This window comes from Trichosurus vulpecula, chromosome 9 (assembly GCF_011100635.1).
Source record: "Trichosurus vulpecula isolate mTriVul1 chromosome 9, mTriVul1.pri, whole genome shotgun sequence".
NCBI classification, from domain to species: Eukaryota; Metazoa; Chordata; class Mammalia; order Diprotodontia; family Phalangeridae; genus Trichosurus; species Trichosurus vulpecula.
The window spans coordinates 129269367-129287407 of record NC_050581.1 but is presented as its reverse complement, the minus strand read 5'-3'; the positions used below and the strand labels follow the sequence as shown (position 1 = coordinate 129287407).

The window sequence follows — 18041 nt, the reverse complement described above, 5'->3', positions numbered from 1 at the left end:
TGGATAGTGTGGAATAGCTAAAAGTTATGCAAAGTGTATGTCCTTTGACTCAGCAATGCCCAAAAGATATCAAAGAAAAAAAGGAAAGGTCCAAGATAGAGATAGATATCTATAGATAGATAGATAGATAGAGACAGACAGGCAGGCAGATAGATAGACAGATAGATAGATAGATATAGGAGGGAATAGGAATCACAATCACTTCACTACATTTTGACGGATTTACAACCATAATCCTTCTGACCACTTTGTGGCCTAATATTAGAAAAAGGACCTGGCAAAATGAATGGTCTCATTCATTGTTCTAACAGCTACTTGCTGTCCTTGGATAAGAAACCCTACAATCGTATCTAAAAAGAGTGCTTCTCAAGTTGTAAAAGTGTTTGGTCTCTTCACCTAGTCTTGGCCTTGAACAGGGAATGTTTTCCTATTCTGATAATAAATCCTTTCAATTGCATTCCAAATACTCCTATTTCTTTCTCTTGGCATATCTCTCTCTCTCTCTCTCTCTCTCTCTCTCTCTCTCTCTCTCTCTCTCTCTCTCTCTCTCTCTCTCTCTCTCCCCTTCCCTCTCCTAGGAAATACTTTGCTTATCTATCTCAAGTTGCCAAAGAATGCTGCTGATTGGCTGTGTACTCTACACAGACCTGAAAATCACAGGTGCATGATAAGAATCAGAATTTGTTATTGGTGAAAGCAGATTCCTTAACATGCTAACAAACCAGTTTACTTTTACTTCTATCCAGAGTCATCAGTCCCTTGTTGATGGGTATGCCTCTCCCAAAAGCTCAAGAGAATTCCCTAATATATAAAAATATTTGTAGCACTTATCTTTGTAGTGGAAAAAAAATCAACAATCAGAAATTAGGAGGAAACAATTGAGGAAAGTCTAAGTTCTATGATGAAATATGATAGAATACTATTGTGCTGCAAAAAATGAGGAAATATATGGTTTCAAAAAAACATGGACTTATATGAACTGATACAGAGTGTAGTATTAGTAAGCAGAACTAAAACAATTTATACAACAATATCAATATTTTACACAATTAATAAAATCAATATATAATTGTACATTATATATAACAAATTTGACGTGTAACTTTCAAAGTTGTCTTGTTCATTTGTGATTTCTTCTGGCCTTTGGTTCTCTTTTGTGAATTCTAAAAAATGCTTCAATGGCTCTTTTCTTTATTTTCTTTCTTTTCGTGGGGCAAGTCTATGTCTACCCCCTTGTTTCTACGCCCAAAAATGGGGAGAAGAGGGAAAAAACAGAACCTTTATAACATATTCAAGTACTTTGGCCATAACCAAAAGTGTGCGTCTTATTCTTCATCTTGAGCTCAACTCCTTTCAGTAAGAAGGTGGGTAGTAAGCTTTATCATCAGCCCTTTAAAATGATCAGAATTCTTAAGTCCAAGAAGCTTTTTCCTAAGTGTTGACAAAGGATGGAGGAGACACTTTCTGAGGCAGAGATGGTCTTCCTTCCTCATGGTCTGGAGATCATGTTTTTGTGCCCCACAGTTTATGGTCTTCTATTAGGCATGTGCCCTTGGGAACTGGAGGGAAAAGTAGCCCCGGAGTATGTCAAGGTTTTACAAGAGGTCCTAGGAAGGAGGTAGTTACAAAGAATGAGAAAGATCATATATAGGAAATAAGTAGTAGATGTGGATCCCATCTCTTACAAGAAGTCTTTCCCAACCCTTCTTAATTCTAGTGTCTTCCCTCTCTTTATTATTTCCTATTTATCCAGAATATAGTTTGTACTTGTTTGCTTATTGTCTCCCCCATTAGATTGTGAGGTCCTTGAGGGCAGGGACTGTATTTTCCCATTTTCTGGTAACCCCAGGGTTAACACAGTGCCTGGCACAAGGTGGACAAGAAATGTTTATTGAATGACTGATTAGCTGACTAGATAGAGCATTCCAAAAACCTTAGTTCTACTTAAACAGTTCTTAGTCAACTGAAATTCACATACTTCCCTGAAACAGCAAATGACTCATGTTTGGAGTTCCCTATTTGGGGAGGGAAATAGGAGAGAGATAAGATGCTCTGCCTTCTTGGCAACATTCCTGAAGGAGAGGAAAAACCTTCCCTCCCTGAAAATACCTTATCCTGTCACCAGAGTTCCCAGGGGCCTCTTTAGTGCCCTTTCTCCCAAGTAAGAATAAGGTCAATGGAAGCACTTGCCTTTTTTGAAGCAGTCTAACCTCTATTTCTGTGGGTGTCTGTGCTTTATAATGCTCTCTCTAAATGGACAAGTCCTGGTGTATAGAAGCACTCACCCCTCTCCTAAACAAGCCAACTCATATACACAGAAGGTCTTGGACTGTGAAGCCTCATCCATCCTCTACTATAGCCATCCCAACCCATTCCTCTCCCATAACAGGGCTTGAGCCTCAATAATTTTTGCCCTCAAGTTAAAAAAAACAAAGTCCCAGATATGCCTGTACTCCTCAATTTCCCCAACTGAGACAGATCAGGTGTCATATCTCCTTTTAGACAAAATAGATTCATCACTGTCATTAGCCAAATTACATTTATTGTTAGTGTGCTTTTCTATCTTGAAATCCTGTCATGTTGAATTAATGGAGGCTGCATGGCATTGTGAAACACATGTTAACCATGTAATCAGGAGACCTGGGTTCAAATCCAGACTTGAACTCTTACTCACTATGTGACCTTGAGGAAGTCACTGAACTTCTCTTGGTTTCTACACATCTGCAAAATGGGAATGATAATACTGATACTGCCTGTGTCACGAGGGTCAGAAGTGTTTGGTCAGCCTCAAAGTACTATAGAAATGGGAGCTATTATAATTGTCCTGTTTAGAATAATGGCACATAACAAGGGCAGCCGTACCTTCAACTACAGCTTCCAGAGTAGCCCTATGGTAGTTATGACCCTGAAGGGTAATACTCCAGACACCCAAACTAAGAGGTTTAAAGCTAGTTAAGAAGTTTAAAGCAACAAAAAGAGAGGAAAGCCACATAACTCCAACAGAGGGTTGCTGAAGCATCCAAATAATCTACCTATGAAAGCCACGTGAAATTCTTTAATCTGTTACAAAGATAATTTCTAAAAGACTTGATACAACATCAGAAATGACCAGTGCATTGAAAGACCCAAGCTTATTGAATCTCCAAAACTAACTGATCCAGGAAAGGGGCCTACTTTTCCTTCTCATGTTCTTCAAAATAATTCAAGATAATCAGAGTTCAAAATAAACAAAACCAAAAACAAGGGTAAAACCACAGTGGTGGTGGTTTCAAAGTCTGAGTCACTCTGGGGAGAGAGTTCTCAGAATTTAAAGAGATGGAGTGGGACAACAATTGATTCAATTCAGTTCATCTAGGATTAAAGGTTTACAGTGAGCAGACCATTGTGTTAGGGAAGATAACAAGCTAAAAAAAGAAAGATCCCTGCACCCTAGCACTTAATAGTCTAGCATAGGAATATGACAGGGACAAAAATAACTCAGCATATCCAGTTAGTTATCATGGGAAAGAGAAACATTGAATTGGTTTTGGCTATTCTTGGACAAAGACAAAAATAAAAATGGAAAAATTAATTGCAAGAAAGTTTCTATCCAGCCAAAGATTTAGAAGTACTGTCTGTGTCACTATAGAATAAGAATACCTATTCAGGAGGCTAAGATGTGAATGCTTAAAAAGTGTTATTACAAAAGGGTTAACTTTGTATTATAATAATAATGTCATTTCTAGAACATGGGGAAAGTAAAAGAATATAATATTAGGTAATAAAATAGCAATAGTAGGTAGCATTTACATAGTGAGGTTTGCAAAGTCCTCAACAAATATTTTTATTTGATCTTCACAACAATCCTATGAGCTAAAAAATCTCATCTCCCTTTTACAGATGGGGACACTGAGGCTGACTTGCCCAAGGTCATATAGCTAAAAAGTATCTGAGACAGGAACTTAGGATCAGAACTTTTGCTATGCCACCCAGAGAGACTACAGACCCTGGGTCAAGTCTCAACTCTGACATTATTAATTCTCTGTATGACCTTGGCCAGGTCATTTGACTCCTCTGAACATCAGTATGGCATGAATGATCTTATCTAGGATGAGTATGACAAGAAAAGGAGGTGAACTAGTGTTTTGTGACAGTCCTCTGGCACAAAGGAGTCCCTCCTGGGAGGACATGGGCTTCCCCTATTGATATTTGCTTTTACAACTAGGCTCACAGTCCCCCACTCCCTCAGGGTAGATGCAGCTGTCAATAGGTTAAGTCCTTGTCTGGGTACCCAGTTTATGTCTAAGAAAAGGTGGTGGGCCAGCCAGAGCCATTGGGAAATGAGTTCAGGTGCTGAGGAAGACCAAAAGGGAAAGAGGAAAAGGGACAGGCACAGACACTAACATAGAGTATAACTCCAGTAAGGAGAGTGCTACATCGGGGACCCCGGAGACACAGGTCCATTCAGCAGGGAGGGGAGTGCTCCAGCAGGCAGGGGTGCTCTTGCTGGAGGGCGGGGGATGCTCCAGCTAGGGGAGGACATGCTCCAAAGTGCCATTATGAGAGTGAGGTTCTTATAATCTGATTTTGGGTGGCCTCTCTGGAGCTGACAGATTTGTATATCAGGAGTTAGGGCAAAATATTATTTTGGGGCTTTGTTATCAGGAAGAAAAACCAAACTAATGGTAGGAAAAAAGTGTTATTTGGGGGACTCAGCTGCACCAACTTTCAAAAAACATTATGGTCAGTATCTTTCCATGAGTATGTTCTATAAGTTTACAGCCTCCTTAAAGGGGAAACTGTCATGATGGCCTCAAAACCATCAGGCCTAGTCTAATAACAATGATTTCCTTCCATAGATTCTATAATCTACGGCCTCAGTAGTGGAGACTGTCATGGTGGTCTCAAGACTACCAGACCCAATCTTATAACGGGCATATAGCAAGAGTGAAGAATAACAGATGGCCAGCCCAAGTATTGCACTGTAACCCATGAAATGTTTAAAGAAAACCACGAGATGGGATTCTGTGAATAAATTCAAAAAGACACAACTCATAATCATGTAGGCTCCAAAGGCATTGATAAAGTGAGTTCTGCACCAGTGAGGAGATCCCAGACCAACCAAGCATCCCAGAAAAATAGGAATATTCATATTTTTACTAACTTTTCTTGTACTATTGGTTACAACTATGTTTTTGTGAGGAAGTTCATAAACCTTAAAGAACTATAGAAATGTGAGGGTCTTTTTTTTTTCAATTCAACAAGTATCAATTATGAAGATAACAAGCTAGGTAGATCTCTGTAATCGCCTGTAGTGTTAAAATTCTGAATTTTTATATGGTGGCTGTCAATTAAATCTACCCATGAAAATCACTATGAAACAATGAGGTTAATTTCATCTACATGGATACCTCCTCTACTAAGAAACGATAGCCCTTCTACTTCTTAGTAGATGGTTTTCTCTATTGCTTTAGGGGTTGGGGGGAAAGCAGCACACTGGTTAACTCTTTATTGAAGTTCCTTTCCAAATATAGCTGGCATGGTAAGCAACAGACAGATTATCTTAAGACAGGCCCATGAATGAAGCCTTTGTCATTTGAAGAACCTACCAGGGTTTATACTCTGTTGTACTCTGTTGGTACTTGGAAACTCAGGGTCACCTCCTAGACATATTAGAAGAGGAAGCTAGAAGAGAATTTTCAAAAGTTGCCCAGTAAATTAGGCTTGTTGCTTTATAATCGTATCTTACATCATCTGGCTCAAAATGACCTCTGAAAGCTGTGAAATATGAATCAGGTTCTTCCGCCCAATCTGAACATGAGAATTCCTTACAAAACCATAGAATTATCGGATTGTAGAGATTGCTGTAATTCAAGATGACTATCCTACCTGCCCCACAATAATGATTGAGTTTTAGATCCTCACCTTTTTTGCATTTCAAGATTTCTTCAATTTGATCTTAGAATGGATTATAACCTAAGCATGGGAAAAGTTTTTTTTTTAAAGAAAGAATCTTGAAGATATTAATTTATGTGCACATGTGTATGTGATACCTTCAGCAAAACCCAGAGGCCAAGGAAAAAACATTGTGGCAGGATTCATGTGACACAAATTCCTCTCTTCTTTATCCCCTTTTTTCCTTAGCTTCCCAGTCTTTGGTGTATTTTAATATTTAAAATTGCTAAGGGGAAAGGAGTTAAGACAGAAGGTGCAAGCAAGGCAGCAAGTTAATTAGTACTAGAAAATGAAAAGGAAAATAGTAGTGAAGACTAATCATATAAATAGAAGAGGCTCTTTTCTCAATTTCGTGGCAGAGAAAAAAGAATAACAGTAATAGCCATAGAAAAATGACAGATCCCAAATGGTTTCACTAACAAAGGGGTAGGGGTAAAATAGTTAAGATTAAAATGACTGCCAGAGAGAAGACAAAGATTCATGCTATAGAATGTGGAACTGAAAGAAACCATGGAGGTCATCTCATTCAAAGTTCTCGTTCTATATATAGCCTGAATCCCAAAGCCCATTGCTATGGGTCTCTCTCTTCTAGTCGAGATCAATGACCTGTGCCTGTTTCATGGGCAAGGTGGAATTGGAGAGAAGAGAGGGACAGCAATTCAGTCTCTTGACTGTCATCCAGTTCTTGAGTCTCTTCAAGATCTTGGATGCTTCTGGCTTCCATCTTCTGGAGAGAAGATGGACAATGCCAACTTCACCCTAACCTCTTCCTACCCTTCCTTGCAGGAAATAGTCTCCCTTGGAAAAAGGGGAGGGAAGAGGCTATCTCCTTTCAAGCCACACATGGCACTCCCATGCTACATATGGGGGACAGTTTCACTACATATAGATAAGAGAAAATTAGATTGTAAGATCTTTGAGGGCAGGGACTGTCATTCACCTCTTTTCATATCCTCAGCACTTAGCACAGTACCTGGTACATAATAGTCACCTAATAACTGTTTATTGAATGGAATCAAGTTGAAATAAAATCCAGAGAAGTGAAATGGCTTGTGCACACGGGTCACAAGGGACCAAGGGAGTAACAGAGTCAGAATTCCAACTCAAGACCTCTGACTCCAATCCTCTTTCCCCTGTATCATACTACATTGTCCAGCACAACACCTAGCACGCTTTCCAAATACAATAAACAATAAATATTTATGGCACAAAAAATGTCACTTTTTAAAATTTTATGATTTTTATCAATTATGTTTCACACACACTCACTCGCTCATGCAAGCAAGCACAATGCATGATTTATGGCGTAAGGACTTTTAAAATAATTGATTTTAGATTTTTAAAGAGAAAATAGGATAAGAATTAAACTATACTGTTAATGCAGACTTTGTATTTCAGCTAAATAGCGGGGTCCTATTGAAAATAGTTGAATAGGAACATAATGAGGTAAAGGTGGGGCTTTAAAAAGATTAATTTGGCTTGGGTTACAGGTTGAATTGGAGAAGGGAGAAACTAAAGGCAGGGAAAAAATTTAGGAGACTACTCCAATAGTTCATACTTCATATGCTAAAAGCCTAAATTAAGATAATGAGAGAGGGAAAGGAAATAGATTAACGTGAGCAACATTCTAAAGTAAGAATCAATAGGGCTTGGTGAGTCACATTAGTAGAAGACTAGAGAATTTTAGAGCAGAAAGGGACTTTTCTCCTCTGGGTCACATTCTTCTACCCCCAACCTTAAGACATGGGACAGGATTATCCCCTATCTCTTCAGACCCCTTTTGTTCTTTGTTTTTACCTTGAAGTACTTCTTACATTCTTTCAAGTATAATCCTGCTCCACACATTAATTTTGCTTTGGAATCACCAAAGAGATGGAGATACTTAACCAACATTCCACCAACCACTGATGTCATAGAATTAGGGGTATTTAGCATTCCTCACAAAGAATTTGAGGAAGACTCATAGAATTAGGGGTATTTAGCATTCCTCACAAAGAATTTGGGGAAGACTTTGCCCAGCTGCCTTTACCCTCTTCTGATCTTCCCTTCAAAGATTCTTACAGTTGCTGTTCTAAGACAATGATACTGTAAAAGTGAGAGGGGTCCATGCCATGCCACACCACCACAGAATAACCAGTGACTAAGTGGGTTGAACATTGTTCTTCCCTCTTTGCCTCAGAGTTGGGAAGGATGCTATCCCCTTTACTTTTGTACTCTTACCCCTCCAACAGTGTTGCCTATTACCCCCTATGTAAAAGAAATTCACACAATTTTGTGTTTGTCCTTCATTTTTGAAGAGGACCATGACATCAGGTAAATGATGACATGACTTGCAGTGGACTTTGCTTCGAGTGAATATCTGGCCACTGGATCCAGATGGCTCTGGAGGAGAAAGTGAGGCTGGTGACCCTGCACAGCCATCCTTCACAACAACCTTAGACTAATAGACAATGCATTTTGTAGAAGAAAGGTGACTCTTTTATGGGATTTTTTTAATTGGGTATAACCCTGTGTTCCTTCTCTTAGAGGCTACAATTCAGGTCTTCTGATTCACAATCTAACGTTGTTTGATAGAGTTAGATTTAGGAATTATCATCATAGAAGAGAAGGTTGAAACAATGGGAGTAAATAGGGAGAAAAAAAGAAGGTTGAAGCTCATCTATATAGAGTGAAGGAAGTAGGGATCCAGCAAAGGCTACAGAGAATGATGTGTTGGAGACAGAAGAGAACTAAGATAGTGCAACATGGGGCAGCAGAAGTCCCCCAACTTTTTTCTTCCTTAAAAGGAGCTACCTTTCCTTTCTCTAACATTTTAAGACCACAAGGAAAAAGTACTAAAGTCCTTTAAGTAAAGTCCCTGAGGAGAACAGGAAAGAGAAGTTGACTGCCAAATATTCCTTCTAAAAAGGAATCCCAACAAGTTAGAGTAGCAAAGTAGCAGCGTTCCACAGAGACAGAAATGAAAAGGATTCAAAATAGACTAAGTTTTCCAGTAAGTCCCAATGTATTGCTTGAGGATCCTTGTTGTAATTAGTGTCACAGAGGGACCAAAAAAGGAGAGAGTTGGGAAAGGGAAAGGTGGTTTTAATGTCAATGACCCCCTCAAAAGACCAAGGAGAATGAGCACTGAGAAAAGCCTACTATATGTTTATATTTTATGATCAAGAGAACAGAGACATTTCAGTAGAGGCTAAAAGAATAAAGATTGCAAGGGCGTAAGCAGTAGGTAGTAAATTTAGAGAGGTATCAGGCACCACTCAGAGAAATTCAACAGTGGAAGATAGGAGAAAAAAGAAATTATGACTTGTGAAGGCATCGGTCAAGTAAAGGTTTCGTTTATCTTTACATTTGAAAATAGCAAAGATTTACATATGTTAGAAAGCAGAGGGAAAGGAACCAGTGAAGAGTGAAAGATTGGAGATGCCAGAGATGAAGGCATGGGATCTCAGAAGCAAAAGGAACGGGACAACAGAAAGAAAGTCTATTAACTAATTCAGTCTCTAATATCAATGTGGCTAGTTTTTGTATAAGCCAGTGCAGGACACAAACAGTACTAAACTGTTGAGAATTTTCTGTAAGCTGCAATGAAAATGGAGGGAGAATACAGCACAAAGAGACAACTGTACGTGGGTTGTGATGGTGAAACAGGATAGTTTAACCTGGCAGGAGTTGGCAAACTGTAGGACTTTAAGCCAAATCTGGTCCCCTGTCTATTTTTGTACTGCCCATGAGCCACAAATGTTTTTTACATTTTTTAATAAAAATATATTTTTAATCTAAAAATTATTCATATCTCAAAGGCAAGCTAAGGGCTAGATTTGGCCCTCAGATCAAATAATAAAGAATGTTAAATGGCAAAAGTTAAGAAAAGGTGAAATAGCAGGTGAAGTTCTCACTTCACAAACTTTAAACAATATGAAAGAAAAAACAGAATTCATAGCATCAAAGAATGTCAGAGTTGGAAGGGAGAAACCTTAAAGCTCATCTGGTCCAACTCCATTTAAGAATGAGGAAACTCACATATATATTTAGAAGAGTATAAAAGTCTTTTAAATTTAGAAGAAATAAAATGGTAGGGGTATTATGAGGGGGGAGAAGATAAGGAAGGGATTTTTAGAGGGGAGAATGAGGGAGTAGGTAAAAGTGGGGTGTAGAAAGGTGTTTAGATTTATGGAAATGGGAGGATAGGGGAGGGATCCTTGGAGGTAGGCAGGCAAGTAATATGAGGGCAAGGTAAGTCAAGCAAAGTAGAGGTATCAGGAGGGATAGGAAACAAGAGATATGCGCAAATATAAAAACAAAGATTAGGAGTAGAGTATGTTTGGGAAAGTATATGTCTATATATGTATGTACATAGGTATATGTGTATGTATGTATCTATAGCTATAGAGAAACATATCTAAAGTTTATTGTAGCCTTGGGTAGGGTGGGGGAAGGGGGAAAAAGAAAAAATTAAAATGTGCACAGCAAAGAACAAAAAAACTCACAAGGAAGCAAACAAAAGATGGACGATTTTCAAAACAACATGTATTATTTATTATATAGGCTTTTTTGAAATTAAAATCTATTGTTATATATTTTGAATCCTCTCTTACGTTCTGCTATGCACATAACATGCTTTTTTTTCTTTCTTTGTATTTAAGTTTCAGTATTTAAGTTTATGATATGTTTTGTTTCCCTATTCTGTATTTGTGTTCTGGTTCTTGAGTCTAAAATAAAATTAATTTTTTTTAAAAAAATGAGGAAACTGAGACCCAGAGAGATGAAGGAACTTGCCTAATGTCATACAGCTAGGAACAGTACACTCAAATCTTTGGGGTCTTTTGATTCCAAATCACACAGCTGCCAGATTTGTCCATATCACAAAACTCAAATAGCTTGTTCCTGGCATACAAGATCCTCTGCAATAGGCTTCCAACCTACCTTTCGAACTTTATTTCCCTTTACTCCCCTTCAAACATTATACAGTCTAGCCAAAATGGACTACTAGCTCTCTGTCTCTCTCTCTCTCTGTTGCTCTCTGTTTCTCTATCTCTCTCTGTCTCTGTCTCTCTGTCTCTCTCTCCAAATATTCCTAAGGACATTTTGTCTGGATTTCTCCTTTACTTTACCTTCTTTCCCTCTTCACTATGTAGTATACCTACCTGTGTACACATCATTTCTTCCGACTAGAACCTAAGCTTCTCAAGCACAAGGAACTGTTTTGTTCTTTGCAAACTCAGGGTATAGCACGGTATCTTGCACACACTGAGTGCCTAATAAATATTTGTCTAATGGAATTGATACAAGTCTAGTGTTCTTAACATCACATCACATTTGCTCAGTAGACTGTTGACCAAATAACATTTATCTCAGGATAAGAGAGCATGGACAGTGATGAGAGGAAAACGAGATTAACAGTGACTCCATGTCAGAGTAGCTGGGTCAGTCCACAAGACTTTGGCAGCTCTGACTGAAACACAGACAAACTGAGGAGGGAAATTTGTCAGCACAAAGAGGCAGACTAGACTCTGTATAGAAGAATCGTCTCACACTCGCAAATAATGAGTTTTGAAGATGTTGGAAGTGAGCATGAAAATGCTTTTTGCCTGTCACTGGAGAACAGAGAAGTTTTAACCAAGCTGTTTGACAAATGTATTGCTTTAAATGAAAGTTGATTTTTTTATTAATAAGTCTTGTTTCTATACATCATATACAAACACCCAGTATATTCTCAATGAAAGCCTTCACAAATTACAATCCTAGAAAATAGATAAGTTGACCATAAAAGAATGATTGCAATATCCCATCTCGTACATTGGTTGCTTTGCAGTCCTTCAAAAAAAGTATGAAACTTGTTATTTGTACAATTGAAATTGGTTATTTGTACAATGTTTTTTGATCTAAGCTTTAAAACTTTCTAAAATCCCACCTTCTTTTCTAGTAGAACACAGTTTTTGAGGACTGCAACTAATGTCATTTTTTGGTTTTGTATCCCCAATGCCTGGTACACAAAAGCTGCTTAATAAATGCCTGCTTAGACTGAAGCATACTGTTTTTCACTTTCTTTTTTTCTTTCCTTCTCTCCTTATTTCTTTTTTTGTTCACGTTTCTTTGCACAAAATATGGAAATGTTTTACATAACTGCATACATATAACCTATATCAGGTTGTTTACCAACTCAGGGAGGGAGAGGAGAGGGAGAAAGGAACAGAATTTGGAATTTAAAACAAAAAAGAATGTTAAAAATTGTTTTTATATATAATTGGAGGAAAATAAAATAGATTTTTTAAAAATGCTTGCTTAATTGAATTGAATCTGTATGTCATGATAGGAAGAGAAAAGCTCTAAAAAGGGAACAGGACCTGATTAACTCTAGCTGTGCTACTTACTACCCGTGCAATCTTGGACCAGTCACTTAATCTCTCTAGGCCTCTGCTTGCTCACAAATAAAATAAAAAGGATTGGACTTAGCTGACCAATATGTAGGTAGGCACCTTAGGTCTAAAAATTATGAGCCCACAAAGGCATATATTTGAAAACGAACCCCCAAAAATGGAGGTGATAAGGGATAAAGTGAGATCGAAAATATCAGAGATATTAAATGGTCATAGACAGAACTCTCTGGGGAGTTAGAAGGGATAGATCATATCCATGGTAAGAGACCCAGTTCAACAGGAATAGAATTAGATAGTGAAGGCAAAGGAGAGAAGAACATTTACATCCGAAGGTGTCAATTATCCGAAGAAGATTATCGACAGTTGAATGGTTGCTGCAAAAAGTATTTTAAGACGACAGTTCTGGTTATTTTCTGTTTTATTGTTAATCGTAGTTTGAAACATGATCAGAATGATTCTGGATGTGATGCATGTAGATTTAGTTACTACGCTGTCAGGACTTATTAGGACTTTTACTTTAAAGGTTTCTCCCTAGGACTGAGTAAAAGCTCCATGATAAAACCTCTAATAGCAGAGCTAAGTTTTATAATAATAGCCTAGATCAGATGAAACTTGGATTTCCTTCCAAGTGTTAACTTGACCTGGGTGGGTAAAGAACTTTACTGATAATCATGAGCTAAATTAATCCAAGTGGAATTTCAAGTATATATTAAAAGAGAAATACTGCTTCTCACTCTTTTCATGCCAACATGAATTCCTGCATTACTGTAACTATATTCTCATCTGGGCTTTGAGATCAAATTAAATTCACAGCCCATGGATCCACATTAGTTAAAGGAGAAAAAAGCAACTTACACATCAGGCATTTAAATATTTTTCAGAGATAGGCCACCTATGCTAGGACATGTGTGTAGCACGAAGGTGACTTTTAGTGACCTCTATAACTCCTTACTACTTGTCTCTTTCTCCTTATTTTTTTTTCCTTTTCTCTCATTATTTCTCTTCTTTTTTTTATTCTCTCTTCCCCCATCCCTTTCTGTTCCCCTCTTCTTCCCTCCCTCTCTCCCCTGGCCAAGCCTGAGGCAATACTTAGAATTCAACTAGTGATGACAGGGCTAAGGGGGTGGTTGGCTCCTGTGGAAAAGCTACCAAAACTGCCAACAGGAGTAATTCTCCAAATGCAGTCCTCAGACCTATCTGTGAGTTGTGTGTCACCACCACTGAGAGTTAGCAGAGCATAAGAGAGAAGGCAGTGATGGAAAGGGAGGAAGGACAAACACACACACACACACACACACACACACACACACACAGACCTAAATCATTACAACTGTTGAACAAAAAGGAAGACACTGAAATTTGGAGCTAGAAAATAGAGAAATAATAATTGTATCCAAGTTCCAGCTCCACAGAACAGAGATAGGGATTGAACCTGTGATTAAATTGTGATACAAAATCCCAGGCCATCTCCAGTCATCCTGATGAATATCTGGCCACTGGACCCAGATGGCTCTGCAGGAAAAAGTGAGGCTGGTGACCTTGCACAGCTCTCCTTCACTCAAATCAAAGTCAACTGCAAGTCATGACATCATTTCCCTGATGTCATGGTCCTCTTCAAGAACAAAGGATAAACACAAATTGTTATAGGAAACTAGGTTAAGGAAAATCCCTCTACTGATGCAAGTCAGTGCCTTCTCTGCAACTTGTAGTCTTAGAGAACTGTCTAGAGTCCTGAGAGGTCAAGCGTTATATTTGTGAGATATATACATATGCATGTATGTATGTATGCATGTGTGTGTGTATGTATGTAGGCACGGGTGTGTGATCTGGCATTTGAACCCAGCTCTTCTGACTTAGATTCCCAGTTCTCTCTCTCTATGACTCCGTGCTGTCTCCTATTTCCAGCTCCACTGTGTCTATCCATGGATACTCCATCTTTGACAGATGCTGGGATGAGAATTCTCTAAACTCTAAAGTGCTGTTATTGCCTGGGGCTGCACAGACTTACGGAGCTAGACCTGGTCCTAGAAATCTGGGTCTCTAGACTCCTGGTTCACAGTTCTTTCTCCCACATGACATGGATCAGTAATTAAGTGAATAATTTACATTCCCATCACTAGACAGGTAAGGAAAAGGAAGACCCAAGGGTGATAAGGGTGATGAGAGAAGAACTATTCAACTGGTCCCCATTAAGAGAATAATCTTCATATGCTCTTTAATGTAAAAACAAAAGAAATACAATCACAAGTTTTCATCACTATGGTTTTAATCATTTTCCAACAGATTCTTTTTTTACACTTCATTTCACAGAACCCAACTCCAAAGGACTAGGGCTGATGTTGCCCAAAGGCAAATACACAAATCTGAGTTGGGAGAAAAAAAAAACATCTTCCCACTGAGAAAAAAAAAACTTTTAATTTAAGGGAAAAAATTCTTATTAAATGGAGAGCATAAGTGTGTTAGTACTATTTTACGTAAGATATCTGAGATTCAAATGTATTCATTATCAAAGGGAGAGGTCTTAGTTCAAATTTACAAACCAATCAAAACCATTCCCCACCTCCATCCCTCCCTATTATTAACAGAGAAAAAGACTTTAAGAATATACCTTTAAAATCAATAAAGTCACAACGCTCTCCATCAATTCATAATCTGGTATAATGTGACCTAGGTTGTACTGATCGCCTTTGAAGAGCTCCCCACATAAGATCAGGGGACACATTCAGTAGCTGAATAAAGTTGTTTAACCACTGATCTGCACAAATGGCAATACCAAAAATGCATACATATATAGCTACGTATATACCTGTAGATGTATGTATATACATCTATATGTGTATGGTAAGGAGTTGATTTTCATTAATAGTAATAAGTGTGTGCATGCATGCATGTGTGTATATGCAAATAGAGTGGATAGAGGGCTAACTTGGGAGTCACTTAAAACTGCACTGACCCTTGGAACATCTTGTATATATACACATATATTTTTTACCCATCTATGCATTATATATTAATATATGCATATGCATACATTATTATGTATACGTGTATCTCCATATTTAGGATTAGGATTCATGCATGTACATATATTATATGTACATTATGTGTAATAGACATAATTTATGCCTTTGTCTTATATATGCATATGTATATTATATGTGATACATAATACATATATACTATATAAGATATCTATGTTACATATACATACATTTATGTATAGACATATACATATGTATTTTTTTAACTGGCTTTGGTACAGTTTGCTGCCAGTGAAGAACTCTACCAGTAAAAATGAGCCTCTTCTCTGTAACTTAGAGTCTTAAGCGTTGCTTGGGGCACTAAGAGGTCAAGTGACTTTACCAGGGTAACACAACCAGTATGGGCCAAAAGAAGGCTTTAAACCCCTGGCTTCCTAACTCCAAGAAATCCCCAACTTCCTGAGTTTCTCCACTATACCACAGTGCCCCTCAGTGCTAATGATGACACCTTACATTTTAATCAGGATCACAGAATTCCAAATTTGGAAGAGATCTCACATCTAGTCTTACCTATCCTACAAAGAATTCCCATTATGAGGGGCAGCTAGGTGGCGCAGTGAGTAGAGCATCAGCCCTGGAGTCAGGAGGACCTGAGTTCAAATCCAGCCTCAGACACTTGACACACTAGCTGTGTGACCTTGGGCAAGTCACTTAACCCCAATTGCCTTGCCTTCCCCCCTCAAAAAAAAAAAGAATCCCCATTACTACCCATTCAACAAGTTGTCATACAGCCTGGGCTTAATGACCTCCAATGAAAGTGAAGAATCCACTCTCTTCAAATAATCCATTCTACTTTTGGTCAGCTTGCTGTTAAGACATTTTCCTAACATCAAGCTTTAATTTGCTTTCTTTTATGCCTCTTTTCACCTGGGGCTTGGAGATCCAATTGAATTTGTGACCTATGGGTCCATGTTAGCTGAAGGAAAATAAACAACTTACACGTGAAGCATTTAAATGTTGTCAAATACCTATGCTGGAACGTGAGAGAGACACCAAGGTTAGAGACCTCTACCACTCCTAACTTCCACCCACTGCTTCTGCTTCTGCCCTTTGAGAGACCAAGAAAAAGTCTAATCTCTCTTCCATGTCATTGTCCTCCAAATACTTGGAGACAATTATCACTGTTCCCCTAAGTCTTCTCTTCTCCAGAAGAGACATTCCCAGTTCCTTTTTTCATTTTGCAAAAATTATCTAATGTAGCGAAAAAAAGAGGAGCTTTCCCTATACAACAATTTTTTTAAATCTACAGAGAATAAATGTTTTATGTATTTTAACCTTTTCACTGCATGCAAATAGAAATTAATATCTGTTCACTAAAATAGGCCTAGAAAAACACCAAATAGAAAATAATTTATTAGTGGTTAGTTTTACTATACGTTCTTAACAATTACAATTCAAATCTTTGCTTTGTTCAGATCTTCCCCTTTCCAACTGGTGAGATTTTAGCATACATACTTTGACCACCTTCTAATCCACCTTCACAAAAAAAAAAAATTTACCGGAAGTTGATATCCTTTGGTGCTACATAACTGGTGTTCTTGCATCTAGAGCCAGCATTACAAAGTAGGCTTTGGACAAAAGGATAAACTCCTTGGCTTGGCAAATTCCGGGGCTGCAAATAACCTATGTACAAATGCAAGAAAGAAAAAAAGCAATGAAACTAAAACAGAGAAAACATTCAACAAAGACAGCTATGGAGGATGTTTTTTTAGGCAGAGAAATTTCACATAAAGTACTGGGATACCCCTGAGTTATTTATTAGTGGTGAGACAAAAGTTCTGGACCTACCTCTGTCCATTAGCTAGTTAGGCAGACTTTGAAAACTCAGTGCAATAACCAAGCATAGTAAGCACTTAGTGACATGGGATAGAAAGACAAAAAGAAAAATATCCCCTGCCATCAAAGGAACTTAGAATCTACTGTCAAATCTCTTTGCCCTCTCTACAACTCAGTTTTGTTATCTGTAGAATGACTGGAACACAAAAAGCTGTTGTATTTAGAAGGGACCAATGATTCCACTTTCTCTAGAATATAGACAGTGTCAGAGGTGAAAAGTATTCATGAGGAATCACCCATGATTCCTGCAAACAGCCCTCATATTACGGGTGATGGTAGAAGGGAAAAGGATCCTATTTTTGCTGCTGTTCCTCTAAGAAATTTCCTACCTAAGGATTTATTGTCTTCCAAAATCAGCACCCTCCATTCCCAATTCCCAAATTACCATCAGTAGAAATTCATTACAATTCAGCAAGCATTTGTGTTTGTTTCTGCTATGTGCTAGGCACTGTATTAGGTACTAGAAAAACAAAGACAAAAATGAAAATCTCTGCCCTCGAGGAGATTACATTCTCTTAATAACCACCATTCTTCCAATTGCATGGATTCACAATATATATGGGAGAACTAGTGTCCTTCTCAAAATCTCCAGCACTATAGACATCCTTCCATCATTCAGCATACCACCATTCCAAAGAAGAGGCAGAAGTGTCTTAAACTGAGAACCATCTTGAGATTTATGCACCTGACTTCAGGTGATACTGAGAGGAAGCATTGGAAGAGGGAGAAAGCAAAGAAAAAAAATTAGGTGGAAAATTTTCTAAATCCCCAATAGCCATTGATTAATTAATTAATACTAATTAATTAATATTAATTGATTAATACTCCCGGTATTTTGCTTTTTTTCTTTCTA

At 38.0% G+C, this 18041-nt stretch overlaps 1 protein-coding gene across 1 annotated transcript in view; it reads right to left on the bottom strand.

Moving 5' to 3' along the window:
• Nucleotides 1-18041, bottom strand: part of ABCA13 (ATP binding cassette subfamily A member 13) — a 519839-nt gene that overhangs the window by 475443 nt on the left and 26355 nt on the right. The window contains exon 3 of the mRNA XM_036739641.1: nt 16852-16975. Within this exon, the coding sequence (XP_036595536.1) occupies nt 16852-16975 (124 nt within the window). The remainder of the gene's footprint in view (nt 1-16851; nt 16976-18041) is intronic.